Source organism: Dunckerocampus dactyliophorus, chromosome 19 (genome assembly GCF_027744805.1).
Source record: "Dunckerocampus dactyliophorus isolate RoL2022-P2 chromosome 19, RoL_Ddac_1.1, whole genome shotgun sequence".
NCBI classification, from domain to species: Eukaryota; Metazoa; Chordata; class Actinopteri; order Syngnathiformes; family Syngnathidae; genus Dunckerocampus; species Dunckerocampus dactyliophorus.
This window is the reverse complement of record NC_072837.1, coordinates 5,921,635-5,940,319: the sequence shown is the minus strand read 5'-3', so window position 1 is coordinate 5,940,319 and position 18,685 is coordinate 5,921,635. Positions and strand designations below refer to the sequence as shown.

General features: G+C 41.4%; 1 protein-coding gene across 2 annotated transcripts in view; it reads left to right on the top strand.

Moving 5' to 3' along the window:
* jag2b (jagged canonical Notch ligand 2b) overlaps positions 1 to 15,919 on the top strand; it is a 51,626-nt gene extending 35,707 nt beyond the window's left edge. For both annotated transcript variants that reach the window (XM_054761873.1, XM_054761872.1), the window contains 16 exons: positions 38 to 84; positions 194 to 370; positions 2,627 to 2,789; positions 2,883 to 3,044; positions 3,823 to 3,936; positions 4,044 to 4,157; positions 4,299 to 4,412; positions 5,518 to 5,634; positions 5,933 to 5,960; positions 6,565 to 6,650; positions 9,254 to 9,367; positions 9,484 to 9,599; positions 10,793 to 11,059; positions 11,138 to 11,269; positions 12,295 to 12,445; positions 13,481 to 15,919. In XM_054761873.1, the coding sequence (XP_054617848.1) occupies positions 38 to 84; positions 194 to 370; positions 2,627 to 2,789; positions 2,883 to 3,044; positions 3,823 to 3,936; positions 4,044 to 4,157; positions 4,299 to 4,412; positions 5,518 to 5,634; positions 5,933 to 5,960; positions 6,565 to 6,650; positions 9,254 to 9,367; positions 9,484 to 9,599; positions 10,793 to 11,059; positions 11,138 to 11,269; positions 12,295 to 12,445; positions 13,481 to 14,022 (2,444 nt within the window). In that variant the 3' untranslated portion in view covers positions 14,023 to 15,919. The remainder of the gene's footprint in view (positions 1 to 37; positions 85 to 193; positions 371 to 2,626; positions 2,790 to 2,882; positions 3,045 to 3,822; positions 3,937 to 4,043; positions 4,158 to 4,298; positions 4,413 to 5,517; positions 5,635 to 5,932; positions 5,961 to 6,564; positions 6,651 to 9,253; positions 9,368 to 9,483; positions 9,600 to 10,792; positions 11,060 to 11,137; positions 11,270 to 12,294; positions 12,446 to 13,480) is intronic.
* Positions 15,920 to 18,685: the final 2,766 nt, after the last annotated feature.

The window sequence follows — 18,685 nt, the reverse complement described above, 5'->3', positions numbered from 1 at the left end:
ATTATTTGCTAAAGTGTCATATTTGCTTGCATATCAGACATGAGTGGCTGCAAAGGACAATGCCAGAACGGAGCTGCATGCAAGGTTTGTCATTTTGCATTCAAAATAACCACATGAGACCTTTTTGATTGTGTGTGTTTTTTTTTTTTTTAACACACGTGTTGATGGCTTTGTGTGGATCTTTTTTCTTTAGGAGGGCCCACCAGGCACCTACCGCTGCCAGTGCCCACCAGGCTTTGTTGGTTCTCACTGTGAAATCCAGAGGAATAAGTGTGACAGCGGACCGTGTCAGAATGGAGGGCAGTGCCATGCTGTGTTGGGTGGCTTTGTGTGTCAGTGTCCATCAGATTACGCAGGGCAACTGTGTGAGGTGAGTCTCATATTTGGGTTGTCAGTTTATGAAAACTTCAGTTTAGTTTACACGTGCACTCAACTTCCTTGGTGGACCATGGCGAGGCCTGTTCTGAGTGGAACCTGTCCTGTTAAAGCGCTGTATGGTCTTGGCCACCGTGCTGCAGCTCAGTTTCAGGGTGTTGGCAATCGTCTTATAGCCAAGAACATCTTGATGTAGAGCAACAGTTCTAGGAGTGTACTCACTTTTGTTGCCAGTGGTTGAGACATTAATGGTTGCGTGTTGAGTTATTTTGAGGGGACAGTACATTTCCAGTTATCCAAGCTGTACACTGACTACTTTACATTGTGTCAAAATGTCGTTTCTTTAGTGTTGTCTCATGAAATATGATCAAAGATTTTCAGACATGTACTCGCTTTTGTGACATACTGTAGTGCAGCTATTTTATCATAGAGAGTGTGGTTAAAACAAGTGAGACAGTCCAAAATAAACAAGAACATGCAGTGAGATGTATTTTTGGAACTGCTACCATGAAGATGGTAGAATGGTAAATACAACATGGCGCCTTTACAAACAGTCACCAAAACAAGAGTCCTTTCCAGTCAGCCACCTGTCCTGCTTGTATTCGCGGCTATCACATGACGTCTCTGTTTCCTCGCTGTAATCCGTTATATTTAGTGTGCGTTTGAAGCCAATGTAGGTTATCTGCGAGGAAACTGATTCTGTTTCTGCTTCTCTTGGGGCCTGAATGGAGGACATTGCTGGTCGGGAGCCAATCCTGATTTAGCATCGCCACTATATATACAGCAGCCGCACTCAATGAGGTGACGCTGGGTTGCTGCCCGTTTACTACAGAACATTGTCTGCCACGGCACAGCATGCATGCTTAGCAAAATTTTTCCTACTTTCCATAATGTTGATTATTAAGCATTGCATTTACTTACTCCGTATTCTGAGCTTATTCCGAAGTAATTATTGTTTTTTGTGCAGTACTGCGTGTAACAAACTAGTCCCTTTGCCCTGTACTGTATCATTTTGAGAAATCGAGTGGCCAAACACTGACTCATCGTCCATTTTTTATTGAGTGCCACTGGCAAATAAACCGCCATATGGGGCCAAAGAAAGCTGCAAGTACCAGCATGTCCAGAAAGAAGGCGTGAAACAGTATTGAATTCAACCCTGCCAAGGTGTACAGGAAGTCTGCATCAACAATAAGTTCCATCCATTCGTTATTTATAGTTACTTTGTGTTGTTTTCTGCATGTAAAACTATAACGGTGCTGTTTTTTGTTAATATTTTTGTGTGTCTGGAACAGATTAATTGGATTTACATGATTTCCTATGGGAAAAATTGCCTCGTTTTTTTGTATGTTTCAGTTTTCTTCTGACCTTTTGGAACAAATGAATAATGAAAACCCAGGTACCACAGTATTTCAAACTTAGCAGAATATTTTTGAGAATATTTTAAAAATATTTTTAGTTAAAAAAAAAAAAGGTGATATTAAAAAAAAAAATTAAATTAAGTAAAAAAAAAATTAAGTTTTTTTTTAATGATTTTTAAAAAAATAAACAGAGTGCACCAAAATGTGCACAAAGTATCTTTTTATATTTATTTTTGGTCCCGTACGTTCCATAATGGCATTGCAGTCGAGCACTGCGTATGGTCATGAGAAAACACTGGATGCAAGTAAGTTTTTACTTGTTTGCATGGTCTTGCCAATCTCTCTGGGGGGAAAAAAAAAATCTATAATGTCCTCCACCGAAAAGAAAAGCACTTGCATCCAATGATTTATAGCGTTCCTCGCTCTGACCACACACATCCAAATAGTAAAGAAAATTGGTATGTGGTCATGACACTCGGGTTAAAATAAACTGTGTGTGACCACAGACTTTACGCACCCTGCTGACCCGCTCTAACTCTCCTGTTCAGCACCTTAAATGGCTAAAAGGGTGCAGCCCAGTAGTGATGTTTACAAAAACTACACGCTTTTCCTTGTGTTTAAGAAAAGGCCAAACAAGCAGGGTGGTTCTTTTGGTCGTTTATCTTCACAAAGATGTTGTCTGTCTGAGCTACCTGTTCATCTTCTCTTTGTTAAACCTTGAATAAAGGCGTTTAGTGACGTTAAAACAAAAGTGTGCCTCTTGATGAGCTTAGGGAGAGTCTTACACCTTGATAAGGGACGTTGGCATGAGCAAGGCCAAGTGGCTCACTGGCCTACTAAAGCAATAATATGACTCCATTACAATGTGTCCTCCGCCTCTTTTATCCACAAAGATCCAGATCTTTTCCCCTTTGGATGCTTGTGATTCAAACCCGTGTGAGAACCAGGCCAAATGCCACAGCATGGACCAGGACTTCTACTGTGCATGTCCTGAGGGCTTCGAGGGAAAGACCTGTGAGCAACCCAAAGAGGACTGCAAGACCACACCTTGTCAAGGTGACTACAACTGTCCTCCTTGTGTACATACAGAAAGCTTGAATAGAGGAAGTAACAATGCCGGGTTTGTTTTTTTTTTCTAATTGCCGTCAGTTATCGACAGCTGCACTGTTGCCGTAGCGACCAACGACTCTGCAGAAGTGCGGCACATCTCCTCCAACGTCTGCGGACCACGAGGGCGCTGTGTGAGCGGCCCGGCTGGCAACTTCACATGTATCTGTGATGCGGGGTTCAGCGGCATCTACTGTCACGAGAGTATGTACAGTACAGGACCTTAGAAGAAACTGTAGACCAGAAATACCCAGGTCTATCTCACAAAGTTACAAAAAAGGGGAAATTTGCATCTTTACCCAGATCTGCACCAAAATGTTATGGGTTTGTCCTGCGCTCGTGTACCATACCTCATCAGACATCAGCAAATCATCATCTAATCAGGTTTCCTGGCTTTTAATTAAGAGGGCTAGAGTGTAGCTTAGTAGCGTGCCAACCCAAATTACTCCTGCACATACCTGAGTTTTATTTATTTCATATATCACATACATATTAAAGAAATGTATTTTTTAAAAATCTTACAGTATCTCACAAAGGTTTGTTCTATCTTCTGAAGGGACAATAATAAAATGGTGAAGCATGGAAATGACTTAAGGTAGTCAGTGTATCTTCCACTCAAAGCACAACCGCAGCTCCACAGTGCCGGCAGCACTCATGCAGCCCCAGTTATCTTGGTTTTCACTTATGCTATCAGCTGGTAAGACACAAATGGTTGTGCGTTAACTTGTTTTCAGTGGATAGTACATGTATGCTGCTGTACAAGCTGTACACGGACTATTCCCAAGTATGTCCAATCTATTCAATTTCTCTAGTATTTTCCCCTGAGACGATTTTTGATTAATTCTGCTCACTAACTACAGCAATTAAAACATAAGGTCATGCCGATTCTTACCAACTTAGCCCTTCAGGTACGGTTTAAGGCTATTTACAGAGACATATGTTCTATCGGGAGAAGATCTAACCTATCATCATCTTTTTTCAGACATTAACGACTGCATCCAAAGCCCATGTCAAAACGGGGGAACCTGCATTGATGGCGTCAACTCGTTTCAGTGCTTCTGTCCTGACGGATGGGAAGGACAACTCTGTGACCTGAGTGAGTTCCCGGCGTGCAACCGTCAGTTCCAACAATCCCGCCTTCATGGGAACACTTAGTAGTTTATTGAATTCCAAGCGGCATGAAAGTCCTTTCGCCCTCCTCAGATGTCAACGAGTGCAGACACAACCCTTGTAAGAACGGCGGCCGCTGCGTCGACCTTCTGAACGACTTCTACTGCGAGTGTGCCGATAACTGGAAGGGCAAGACCTGCCATTCGCGTGAGTAATGAGTATTTTATACTTTGTGTTAATCTCAAGTCCGCTAATGCTGTACATCTTCATATTTTATGACAATGTCAAATGAGGTCAATAAAATGGAAAAGAACAGACTGGATGATGGGAATGTGTGATCTGGTACAGGTGAGAGCCAGTGTGATGCCACCACCTGCAGTAATGGAGGCACCTGCTATGACCATGGGAACACCTTCCGCTGTGCCTGCCCACCTGGCTGGGGAGGAAACACATGCAACACAGGTAACACTTTTAGCACAGTCAGGGTGTCCACACCCGCCTTAAACTTAAACTGAAAATGCTTGCATTTTAGGGTATGATCAAGTAAAAACAGGACAGTTATTTCTTTGTGTTTTTGAAAAGGATTGCTCTTCTTTGCTGCACAAAAACATCACTTACTTTCTATAAACTTTTTATTATTTATCATGTATTCTTCCCTTAGTCAGCATCAATATTTGTTAATGACATAAGTCATTTGGAGTATGCAAAACGTATTTACTTCCACTGCTCCTCTAAAGGCCAGCGTTGTTTATTTGGGGTGAGGGAACGTTCTCACTAATTAACCCGGCCATGGTGAATACACTCAGCTTCTGTTTAATTTTGGTTTTGCACACATTGCCTGTTGGTGCGAGGCTTTTAGCAGTCAACGCTGAAGGGGGTTGTATTTGTCAGCGTAGTTCTGCAATTTTTAGTTCACAGGTACCCAGTAAAGCACTTCCTTTTAAAAACGCTAGATTTGTGGTCCAATGACAGAAATAAGATCACGAAAATACCACTAATTGTGTTCTAATTTTGGCTATTTTAATGACAAAGGGAAGCTGGATGTAGGTTGTAGCTACAGATCTGCCAACATGCCTCTTTTTTTTTTTTTTTTTTATACACTGCACGCATTTTGACCCTTGAATACGCGGGTACAAGCGTCCAAATTCTCCATAGGGTGCCTGGGCTCTAACTTAGAGATAAGGTGAGAAGCACTGTCATCCAGGAGAAACTCTGAGTAGAGTAGAACCGCTGCTCCTCTGCATTGAGAGGAGCCGGATGAGGTGGCTCGGGCATCTGTTCAGGACGCCTCCCTGGGAGGAGGCCTGTGGGATAGGGATATCCAGGACACATTGGGGAGACTATGTCTCTCAACTGGGCTGGGAATCTGCCAGGAGGAGCTGGACGAAGTAGCTGGGGAGATGGAAGACCTGACCTCAGATAAGGGGAAGAAGATGGATGGATGGGTATTAGTATAGTCAGGAAAAAAAAGGATGCTGGATTCAACACAGTATTTGTATCAGACATTTATCTGTGTGAGTTTTCACATTTTTCTATCTAACAAGCTCTGTGAATCCTGCCTTCACAGCCAAGAACAGCACATGCGCCTCCAGTCCTTGCTCGAACGGTGGAACCTGCGTGGGAGGAGGAGACACCTTTTCTTGTATCTGCAAAGAAGGCTGGGAAGGTCCCACCTGCAGCCAAAGTACGTTTTTCTGTGATACCAGAAGCCCTTCTTGGCTAGTGTCTGTTTTTGTTCTTTCAAGCCTGCATTTTTGAGTATTTGTGCCCATAAATCAAGTGTGTAGTTCTGTCTGTGTATCGCTAAATCAAGGTCTAACTGCATAAAAATGTGTGAAGGATGCGGGGATTTCACAGTAAATGCCTGACATCCTTTGCCATCTTTGCTTATGTAATAAAAGTGGCAGTTTCTTAATAAAAGTTGCCCAATATGTCCCTATAATGGCCGTACACTCAGTATCTCTTTTGTGCTTCTTTAACAGATATAAACGACTGCAACCCTCATCCATGGTATGTATCGCTTCCTGCCTCGCACACTCCTGTGGTGTAGTCAAATCTCCTGCACCCATCCTCCCTTCATCCCCCCTCCCCGCACTTCACACAGGCTGGAAAGGGGTGCAGGGACTCCCTAAAAAGGGGTGGAAGTTGTCCTTAAATCAAGCCTCAAAGGGGAATCTCATGGAGCACGGGGCTTTGGGGAATTGAATAGGACAGGGAGAGGTGGAGTAATAGCAACTACCCTGTGGTGAATGCAGGTGGGGGGTGGAGAGCCAGAGGAGGATGAGTGGTGGGGGGGTGCACATGTCCTTTTTCTTTCTGTGCAACCTGAAGGGGAGGGGAGGGATGCTGGGTTGGGCTTTGAGGGGGAATGGAAGAGTGGTAGGATGAGGGGAGGGGAGGCACTGGACACGCCTATTAGCATCTGAAAGGTGGAAGCTTGTATTGATGAGTTGAATTGAGCTTTGTGACCCCCCCCACACCCACCCCCCAACACCACACACACACACACACACACACACACACACACACAAATGCTATGCTTTGTTGCAGCTGGAAAGGATATGGCTCTTCTACACCCTCATCTAATCATCTTTTATGTCTCTCCGTCTCTCAGTTATAACGGCGGTATCTGTGTGGACGGAGTCAACTGGTTCCGCTGTGAGTGCGCCCCCGGGTTCGCTGGGCCTGACTGCAGAATCAGTGAGTGCCAACATGAGGTTTGCCTCATTATACAACACGCTCAGCCGTGCAGTTCAAACAAAAATCTCCTCCGCCGCTGTGGGTCACATGGACGCCAATATGCAAGACCCTTTTTTCTTCATCCTTAAAACGTCCCCGAGCGGTCAGAGGTCATCCCTCCTCTATACTCACACAGTCACACCAACGCCCACTGAAGACAAATTAACCAGTGACCCTGAAATTCTTCTTCTTTTCTCCTTTGTTTTCGCCAGAAAGTGTTCACCTTTTCTGTCAGGCTCGAATTTGAGCTTTCTCATTCTGTTTGCGAGAATCTCAGATGACAAAAGCCGCAGTTCTTAGTGATCATGCAAGCCCAAGCGGGAAAAGAGGAAATGAGATGTTATTCAACACGCTTGGACTAAACTGATTTCATGTCGTTATTACTTCATCCAATAACTTTTTCTTTGGTTTAGTTTGTGCACAACTTTCTGTCTTCTCAAAAGGATGATTTAAAACTTGGAGATGATCCATGTATCATTTTATGATCTGCAAAAGTATGTATGACTCATTTTTCTGTCTCCTCATATTTGGCCAGTGTGAATGCAGTGTCAAGAGTTGTAATGTCAAATCACTTTCATATGGATGTGATCCAGATTCTACAGCAATTAGTCATGGCAATGGTTTAATTTTATTTTGAACATGCATACAGGTTACATTTGGAATCATTACATATTACAATTTACAATTCCACATGTCTAAAAAGTAGTAGAAAGAAGCACATCTTAGATAATCCTACCCATTTTCCGTTTCACATCAATTGCTAATACATTTGTTTGTGCACTTCCTGTATTCAGCATGTACAATTTACCAATTTTGAAATAGAAACCAAATTGAAATACCACAAGAAAATGATAAGGCAGTATCACAATGTGTTACAATAGTTTGGGGTTGTGATTTACAGTGGTGCCTTGGTTAACGTCGTTAATCCGTTTCAGAAGGTCTGACTCAAACCAAAGCAGACTCTAACCAAAGCAAATTTGCCCATAGAAAATAATGTAAATCCAATTAATTCGTTCCAGAAACACAAAAATGTTAACACAAAACCAGTTTTGTAGACAGTGATTATTGTTTTACATGCACAAAATAGTGCAAACATAATTAGAAATGACAAATGAATGGACAACTGATCATTTAACATCACTTTTACCTAGTTTGCAAAGATGGAGGGGGAGGAGAAGAGATTATGCTGGGAGGGCGACTGTTTTTGCACTCATGCCACAAAAAAATCTATGCAGAGAGGTCTGTTTAACAATAGGCTTTTTAACATGCACAGTTTTACATAAAAAAAACAATGCCACAAACATGACACAATGACACATACAGTCATGGAAAAAAATATTAGACCACTCTTGTTTCTTCCGTTTCTTGTTCATTTTAACGCCTGATACAACTAAAGGTACCTTTGTTTGGACAAATATAACAATGACAACAAAAATAGCTCATAAGAGTTACATTTTTTGGCAGTACAATGCTATAGCTATTCATGTAAGAACTTAAGTGATTTTGGTTATTAAGAAAACCATGAAAGTTGCTTGATATCAGCTCTTAAATTCAACTCTTATGAGGTATTTTTGTTATCATCCTTATATTTGTCCAAACAAATGTACCTTTAGTTGTACCAGACATTAAAATGGATCAATAAACTGAAGAAACAAGGGTGCTCTAATCATTTTTTCCATGACTGTATGACATGGAGAAGTGAACATTTAAGATCCTTTTACCTGTCGTGGAGGCACCCTTGGACAAAAAAAGGACAACAACCACATAGCAGCAATTTGTTGACCAAAAAAACATGATGCTGCTATCAAATTGGAGTAATGTAAAATCCATAAAAGCACCGCAACCTGTGTGCAAACAATGCGTGCCTCTGCGTGTCCACCACCTCTTGGAGCAAGTCGGGGGGAGAATTCTCAAGTCGGTCCCTTGCAAATAATGGAATTAATGAAGCTAAGGGGAATGCCTGCTGTTGCATGGCGTCACGTGGGACGCAGCGGGGCCGGATAATGCCACGACTACTTTACGGATGCGGGAAGTGGTGGTGACAATGCACACTTATGTGGGAACAATGCTCGTTGCACGTGCTATTACTTGTTGGGCCCGCTGGCTTGTGTGAATTTAGCCTGTTCAGCCTCCCAGGTGTGTTGTTTATGCTATTGTGTAGCTGAATAACTTGCCTTTCCAGATTAAATGTCTGTTCTTGGTCTTGAATTTTGCGAAACACATTATATAAATACAATACATACATATAAATAAATGCAACTCATGATGATGCGACTTATAGTCCGGAAAACAGGGTAAATACTAGTAGTGCGGAGTACTCTGAATGTCTGAATCTAATATCTCACCTCAGGAAGACTCACCCGGTGTCACACCCAGCATTTTGGCGCTTATTTTTAGAATTTAAAGTGCACATTGTGCAGTATTTGTGTTATTTTGCACAAGCTGTGTACAGTATTTGTGAAATGCGTCCAGTAGAAGAAGCATAATGTGTTCATTTCATGACATTAGTTTGAGAGAAGAGCTGCTGCCTGTCTATGGGTTTATACATCGCTTGGTCTTTTTAGACATCAACGAGTGCCAGTCTTCACCCTGTGCCTATGGCGCCACCTGTGTGGACGAGATCAACGGTTTTCGCTGCATTTGTCCACTCGGCAGAACTGGAATCAGATGTCAAGAATGTAAACACTGTTCTATTATGTTTATGTTTCTCTACGGCATCCATATTTTGTGGTTGTGCCGCATTCTTATGACTAGATGGTCTACATTGTCTGTTTTCGTCTATGTGAATGTAAAGTCATAGGTATCGGGAAGTCTTGTCAGTACGCCGGGCTGCAGTTTCCTCATGGCAGCCGCTGGGAGGAAGAGTGCAACAGTTGCCACTGTAGCAACGGAAAAGTGGATTGCACAAAGGTAGCATTCATTTTTGATGTCGTTTTTGCTTAAAGACTATGCAACTCATTCAGCAACTTTGGCAATCAGCTGGTTCTGTCCAACAAATGAGACGTGATCCTCCAGTTGGGTGTCCAAATTGCGGCCCTGGTGTCATTTGCGAGCCGAGGCATAGTGTAGAAATAAAATACAACCAAAAAAAGGCACAATGTAAAGAGAAAAAGCTGAAGTGTTGACATTAATAATAACACAAAGATTGGTCGATAAATGCAGTGGTTACATTGGTTTTTGTTATTCATTAGTTCCAAAAGGAAACAGAGCGAGTGCACGAAAACTGAGTCAAAAAAACAATCATACAAAAACTGGAGCGTTTGAAAACAGAGGTTTGACATACTGTATATATAAAAAAAACAAATTCCTATAGGTTTTTACTAAATTTAAAAAATATATTAAAATGCCAAAGTTGCCCCCCTCCCTCCCATACTGAAAAACCAAAGGATGCGGGGGCCACTTGAACATTTTCTAAACCAACCCATGTACATATGCTGAGGCCTTTTTTATATTAAAAAAACAGCCTGCATTTTGAACTTTATCGTTGACAAAGCGTATTATTATGATGAATTTTTTCACTTTTTTTTACATAAATTTCTAATTTTTCCTTGTGCATTTTTTTCTCATATTTTTACTTCATTCTCATAATATTTAAACTTTATTATCATAATATGATAACTTATTCCCAACCTAATTTTCCAAAAATTGCAGCTTTATTTTATTTTTGTTTCACATATAAAGACTGTTTTTCCTTTTTGTTATTTAAAATGTATGCTATTTTTTTCTCTTAATATGATGACTCTCATTTGTTTATATTTTGTCTTTATTCCTGTAAAATTACTGGGGGGTTTTTTCCATTTTTGCTGTCGTTTTTTTCTTTTCTTATTAAATTGTATTTTTAGAATGTGCCGAGAGCCAATTAAAAAAAACAATGTTCAGTAAATGGCCCCCCGGCCCGCACTTTGGACACCCCTGTTGTAGTAGTTTATTATGACATAGTGTTTTGTATTGTTTAAATAGTACAATATCGATATTTCCTCTTCTGGATGTTCTGTCATGGATACATACTTGTTTTTCCTGAAGTTGAATAGTTTTCTATGAATGTGTGGTGACAACAACATGGAGGATCCCTGATCAGTCTCCATTTGACCCTCTGACTCAAGGTGCTGTGTGGTCGCCGGCCCTGCCGCCTCCCATCCTCAGACCAGGACCAGACCGTGCAGTCATGCCCTGCAGGACGCGAGTGTGTGCCACACAGATACTTGACGTGCTTTTCCCCACCTTGTCATCAGTGGGGGGTTTGCTCAGTGGGTAGAACATCACAAGCACTCACACAGACCACCAGCACCAAGTGCCAGCCCAACAGCGGGCACCTGGACAACAACTGCGGGCGTGTCACGTTGGTTTTCAACAAAGACAAAGTCCCGCCAGTGAGTTCTTCTTTGTATTTTCATATTTTCAGTCGTGCTGTTATTACTAATGACTATTTTCATGTTTTAACCCGTCAGGGGACCACAGTGGAGAACATCTGCTTTGAGTTGAGGTATCTTCCTGACACCAGAACTCTGGCAAAAGACCACATTCTCCTGCTGCTCTGTGACCTGTCTCATTCCACTCAGGATGCTGTGGAAGTGGCCATTGTAAGTCCCTGCAAGGCTCACCCTATCTAAAGTGTTTTTTGTTGTTGTTGTTTTTTTTTTAAATCTGCGCTGTGGTATCACTTAGATCTAATTAGCAGGCCCTTTCCAAAGGTTTATAATGGGCTTAGAAAGGCTCATGTCTCAACAGGGAAAAACACAATATGGTAGACTACCTGTGCTGTGTGGGAGAAAGTTAGCAAACACACACGACTATGGTGCGTTCAAGGACCATCAAAAAAAGTGTGATGGGTCACCGTTCACAGCAAACAACATAAACATGCAAAAACTGTGGGATTTCTAAGTGTATAGTGATTTTTGGAATAAAATAAATACATTTAAACACATTTTAAATACAGTTTTACGCATTAACAATCACAGGCGTGCAGTATTGTACTTAGAAAACGTGCAGTGACAAGCATCACGTCTCGTCAAATCATCTTCCTGCTGGAAAACATTGAGTGAATTGACTTGTCAGACAGCGCCCTCTGCTGGATTCATAACTGCAACACTTTTTCCTTTGCGGATAGCGCCATCAACCCACTTTTTATTCAGCATTAAAAAAACATGTAAATATCTTAAGTGACAATAATATACAAATGCAAGTTAGATATAACTTCTAGTACTCGGTGTACAACTTATTGTCCTATGAAAAGGACTCAAGAGTACGTTGTAGTTAGTGGCTCTATTTTGCTATACAAGCTGCACACTGTTTAGCTAAGTTGTAACTAAAAGCAACGGGAAATTCTATTGTTATAAAAAAAAAATGCAACATTGTTGTAAAACCCAACTAATAATAAACCATAACAAAATTGTAAACCTCCCGGTCTGTTGCCATACGTATCTGTCTTTCTCCTTCTTTTCTAATTCACGTTCTTTCATTTTATATTCTCACAGAAAGGGCCCGCCCATTGACAAACCATTTTTTTTGTAACTCTAGATTTTTCTGTACGCTTGATTTAAGATTGCATCACATGTTTACTAATGCTGACTGTCAAATCTCCATCTTGTCTCACTTGGTTTTCCAGTCTTTCCAGCCCGAGGACCTGACAGACCACAGCCTGATACAGGAGACGGCCAACACCATCGTGGGCACCTTGTCCAAGCGGCACAACAGCACCATCATGTTGGCGGTCATAGAGGTCAAAGTGGAAACGCAGGTCACGTCCCATTCACTAGGTACGCAACAAGGGACACCTTTCACTTCTTTTGTTCATTGTTCTTCGAATCTGGCGTGCATTTTTACCGCGGGCTGTTGCTCTGATGTTCCCTGTAGCTGGGAACGATCTACAGCACAGCTGAGCCACTCAACAACTAACATGAAACAAATGACTCGGTTGTGTGTAATGTGCTTAACAAAGTTATACTGAAGTGCAGTAGTCCCTCGTTTATCACAGTTAATTGCTTCCAGACCCGACCGTGATGAGTGAATTTCCGCGAAGCAGGATTCCTAATTTATAAATGGAATATTTTTGTAGTTAAGAGCACAGAAAACCAGTTTAAGCTCTTTTTAAGATGATTAGGTCCATGTAGACATGCTATAACACCCTTTCACACTTCTATTACCAAATAGAGAAGACATAATAACAGGAAATAAGACATATTAGGCCCAAATGAGACTTAGCATGGACTCGCCCGTTAGCATTGGGAGAGTTCCTTGTGGTTCCTTGGTGCTAGTGGGCGATGATGTCCTTGCCTGATTATGTACTCGGGGGACATATAAATCTTTCATTTAATTGCACAAATGCAGCACAAAGGAATGGGACTATTTTGGTTGAATTTGGAGCAAATGGGAAGCTGGGTGTGCTTTGATTCCACTATAAAATAATCTGTAATAACACACACAAGCACTCGTCTTATGTATGTCTTTATTTATGTCTGTAAAGGTAACTATAGGGGTGTTATTCTATGTGTAGAGGGCTCTAATCATATTAAAAGCCGAATCTAGAAGGTTGTAAAAGGTAGAAGGTTCTCTATGCTCTAAATACGAAAATATTTCATTTATAAATACGGAATTATACTTCGCAGAATTTGATTTATCCCGGTCGGGTCTGGAACCCATTAACCGCGGTAAACAAGGGATTACTGTATTTGTTGCTTTTTCGAATTAAAAGAGTACGGGGACGATTAAAAGTCGCTAAATTGGCTACACTGACGTAATAATGCGGTAACGATTCCATGCTAACCTCTCCCCTGCTGTGTCCTTGCCAACAGATTACCTGGTGCCTCTACTGTGTGTCATCTTCAGTTTGCTCTGCCTCTTCTGCATCATCGTTTGTGTTTGGTGGACTCGCAAGCGAAGAAAAGAGCGCGAAAGGAACGCGCACTTACCGTCCGACGTCAACAACCACTGGGAGCCGCTTCGGCTAGTAGGGGGACGTCAGCAGCAGCAGCAGCAGCAGCAGCAGCAGCTGAAAGAAAGCAACAGGGAGGCCGAGCAGGAGCGCAAAAAGCTCATGGAGCCCTCCTATCGGACGTGTGATGGAGGAGAGGAGGAGGAGGAGGATGAGGAGGAGACGGAGGGCGAGCTGGAGGAGGAGGAGATGTGCGGTGCAGAGGCGGGAAAGCAGCCTGTTTATAAGTACTCGAAGACTGCGGTGCAGTCTAGTGGGGGGCTGATCTGTACCACGCACAGCTCCAGTTCGCCCCTCAAGGCGCCCCACCGGACCCCAGGCTACAGCCCCAAAGACAACCGCTGGAAAAATGTCAGCGCCGTCATGACTGGCCAGAAGGACGTGAGAGATCATTGTGTATAAGACATTTCAACGAAAGACTCGCCAGTGTGGAAGCGAGACGATGAGCTGCGATGAGGCAGGCTTTTTTTTTTGGACTACCTTTTGGGAGGAAAAAGGCTTTGCGTTTCAAGAAGCCATTTTTTGTTTTGCTTTGTTGTCATCATATTTGTGTCACCTGATAATGTTTAGATTCAGGCGGCGCAGTGAACATCCTTTTTTTCCAGGTGGTGAAAGAAGCCCGCTGCAATTTTTGTTTATGTACCTTTTAAGAAACACAAAGAAGAGGGAAAAAAATCTGTAGAATGATTTTTTTTTTTTTTTGGTTGGTTTGCTTTACAGACTGTTATGACTTTGAGTGGTCCCATCAGGCTTCTGTTGGATGTCTGTGGTGGGATGGGGGGGGGAGCATACACATTTAAAGGGCCAGGAAGGGTTTTTATTGGGCTGTTGCTGTCACAACAACAAGGAAAAACCCTCTCTCTGCTCTTTGTCGTTGCGGCTTTACCCTCACATCCGCCTGAGGCCAGCACACGCCAGCCTTACCAAAACACTTGGCTCGGGAGGGGAGGGGGCGGTGGACACAAACCCCAGTGCCTACTATGTGGCCTTCAATGATTTTATCCTGTCTCTCAGTTGTTTGAGCTCTGTTTGAGAATTTTCTTCTTTTTTTTTTTTTTTTTTTTGCAGTATTTGAGTTGGTAGCAAGTGCCTTTCTATGAGCCGGCTCCAGGCTCCAAGTCGCGCTGCCCAGTTTGACCTCCTTGGTTCCAAATCTCAAACATCTACGTGTGCATTTAAAGACTTCCATTTCACAGCAACGCCATTCAAGGTATTTGATCCAAAACAGAAATGAATACTCTGTACATATGTGTAAATACAACAAAAGGAGTCGCTGTGTATATTTGAAATAAGTAACTTAAGACAAGTCACACATTTTTATTATTATTATTATTATTGTTATTATGATTAATATTATTTTTTTTTACAATGCCATTCCTTTTATTTATGCCAGTCGAAATAGGAAGGTTTTATAAAACGTCCAAATCAGTCCCACAGTTAAGAACCTTTACACTGAGGTACCACCAATGAAGGACTTTTTGAAGGGTTTACAAATGGTTTGTTTTTCTGATTTTTAAAGCTTTCTTTTAGTTTGATTTAATACAAAATCGTTTGCAGCAGACCAAGTGGCAGTTTCACCGCGAAACAAGTCAACTGAATGTCGGACTGTGCGCTCAAATTACCAACGTTAAAGAAGAATTTGCGTTATTTATCCTTAAGTGTTTTCCCACAAACCATTTCTAAGCCCGTCATAAACCCTTTTTGTTTCAGGTGCCTTCAAGTATCGAGTAACGCTTCATTTGTGTAATCAGTTGTCATCTTTTTATGTTTTTTGGTTTGTTTTCACAAGTAACTTTAAAAAAAACAAAAAACTGTGTGTTGTATTGTGGCGTGTTTTATTCGCCTTAGGTAAGTGCTTTCCTTGTCTCACGTTGCTTTCATGATAGAATTTGTGGGTGATATACCAACGGACTATTGAAAAGGAAGAGGAGAAAAAGAAGCTGTCCACCGTGGCTCTTTTTTCGGTCAAATGTGGACAAAACGCATTAGCTTCATGTTTGGTTTCAAGGCTTTAACGAAGGGAACAATGTTTGCTGTCGCTACCATGCAGCTGTGTTTGTTTCAGTTCCCAACTCAGCCCCAAAAAAGGCTCATATCAAAGTTGAACCCCCTCTTTTTTCATACCATGTAAGACCATCATATTTTCTGTTCATGGGACACGGCAAAAATAAAGAATTAAAGCGGCATCACTGCTGGTGTACAAAATTGAATATGCATATTTTCATTCTATATCATTTTTGTACAAAGGAAAGGTTTTCATTCTTTCGGTGAATGTTTCATGGGCAGTTATTAAAGCTCTTTTGACATTTTTCATCACGCTTGTGATATTTGGGTTTGTGCAAAAAAAAAGCGTAATGAAGAGGGAAAAATAGATAAGTCACTCTGGACTATAAGTCGCTTTTAGCGGCCTTTTATGATGGAGCTGGAATCAGAGCACAAACGCAGGGACAAGCTAAAGCCATGAAAAAGCAATTATTACATATTGCTGATTCAAACGTGTGATATAATATGCTTGTATGCATTCAGCACTTCTGCATGTACCGTATTTCCCATATGCTGATATCAGCAGAACCTCACACACTTTATATACGTCCTCAGGCATGTTTGTTCACATAAAACCAAGTGTACTACGCTATATCCTCACCGGGGAAACAGGAAGTAGTGGTCTAAGTGAGGCTGGACCCTCACATGCACATTCAGGCTATTGATTTTGAAGTGATTGGTCACAGAGGAATTGAACCAAGAAATAACTAAGCAGATGTTTAGCGATGTTCATGTTGAAATGAAGTGCCGCTATGCTCAGAGCACGACATGGCAACATATGCTGGAAAAATGAAAAACAACAGCAAAAAGTTTTACTTTATTGGAAAATTAGGTTGTGGAAAAATGTATCTTACGAGAATAATTACTAGAAGAAAATTTACAAAAAAAATCCAACAGAAATGACTAAAACAATTCTAGTTTTGAGTCATCGTCTAACGAGGAAAAAAGGTTGCAATTTTACGAGAATAAACTCACAATACTATGAGGAAAAACAATGCCATGTCATGTTTAGCATCATAGAGTTGAAATATTTAAGAAATGTTTATTTTATTGATTTTTTTACATTTTTTTTTATAATATCATGAGAAACAAAACGAAATAAAGTAGTCATTTTTGGAAAATTTGGTTGGGGAAAAAGTCATATTATGGTAATAAAGTCATAATATTACAAAAAGAAAATTTATGAAGTTTATTAACGAAGAAAGTTGAAAAAATGGGGGGAAAAAAATAGCAAAGACATGAGCAAAGTGGCCCTAATACGTAAAAATATCATATGTCTTAACTAAAGATGACTGTAACAATTTTTTTTGTGCTTAAGGCTGTGTCAACAATTTGTGTACGTCCATACGTAAACAGCATTTTCAGAATAAAAGTGCATTCACGTTGAGAGGTAGGGCAAATTGCAGTACACCGTCAGTACTTGGAAGCTCCAAATTGGGAGAGTGCAGCAATGGACCCCTACCACCCTCAATCACTGCCTTGTTGGCGGCATAATGGAAGTGGAGGAACTAACTTGAGCGGTTGCAACTCAACTAAAAAGAGAATTAGAAGTGGAAGCCTGTAAATATTTCCAGTAAGTGTGCAAAGAAGGCAGTCGGTTTGGGGCAGAACTACATTCTTAAAATTCCCGCAAGAACTAAGTACACAGTATATAAAGTGTACTGTACATATTGAAGGGTACTGATGGAGGTATTCCATTTGAGACACAAGCCAAGTGTCGGGACAGCCGAAAGTCAAATGCTAGCCTATTGTGGTTGGGAGCCGTGTTTTTTTTTTCAGATTGAGGCTACAGCACTTAAGCTCAAACTTGAAAAGTCCCGATTTCTCGGTAGACTTGAAGTATCCCTTTAAACACTTCTGCACATTTATCAAGTTCGATATGCTGAGCTGCTTGATGACATGATGAAAAGTTGCTTTATCTGCCCGCCTCTGTGTTTATCTCTGGCCCACATCCTAGTGGGCTGACTGGGTTGGCTCAATCGATCCGAACACCCTCAGCATCCTCTCTTATATCGCTCCGAGTACACCAATAGAAGCTCATCTTCTCTTCTGGGCCCATGCTGTCTCCACCAATGGGAGGCTGGCGTGATCTTCCTCCTGGTCACATGAAGACGTGAATGTTTCATGAGTAATGTTATGATGCCGAGCAGGATGGGGTGGGACACTTCTCCTCCTCTGGACTCCCCCGGGTGCCCACGTTAATGGGACCTTTTCTTATTGGTAAGATGGGATCGGCTTACAAAGAGGAGGATAACGCTTATGGAATTAGAGTCTTTACTAATTGTGTGGAGCACTATAAAACTGCTGCATCATACTGACAGCTGTTTCTAATATTCCAATTGCAGTGAGCCCTCGTCCTGTCAGTGTACTACCTTCTCACCTCGCAAAGTACTCCTTCCTCCTGTGCATCAATACAGCACAGTAAACTGACACCACACTACAGAGGTAGCCAAAGACATCTTTGTATGCTAGCGTAGTACTACAGAACATTCAGCTTGCGCCTAGAGACCTGCAACGCAACTAAATATTCCTTAAAGCAGAACATATCCACAAATGTACATTTGCAATCACAATTTTACATACGCTTGCTGTGGGCATGTATGTCATATTCATTTTGGGCCGTTAATGATTTATTTGAACCATTCTATTAAAACAAATGGTTCGTTTCGTGGTTGAAACAATCATAAAAAGTACATCGTCAACCATTTTTTTCAGTAATTTAAAAAAAAAAAGAATTATTTACTCTCTTCCTGCCTGTTTGGAGGCGAGAGACGAGGAAAATAGACACACATGCACACAACAATACATCTGAGGCCGGCAAAATAATCAAGTTCATTTTCATTTATTGTGTGATTAATTAATTAATTAATTTCTTATCGCACCAGGCCTAGTGCCCACGAGACCTTCTTTTTTTTTTTTTTTTTTTTTTTACAAGAAATCTTGTCACATTTTAATCTTGCGAGATCTTGTGACACCCTTACTTGGTAACAACCAGGCCGGCGTGATTGAAGAGCAAAGTTGA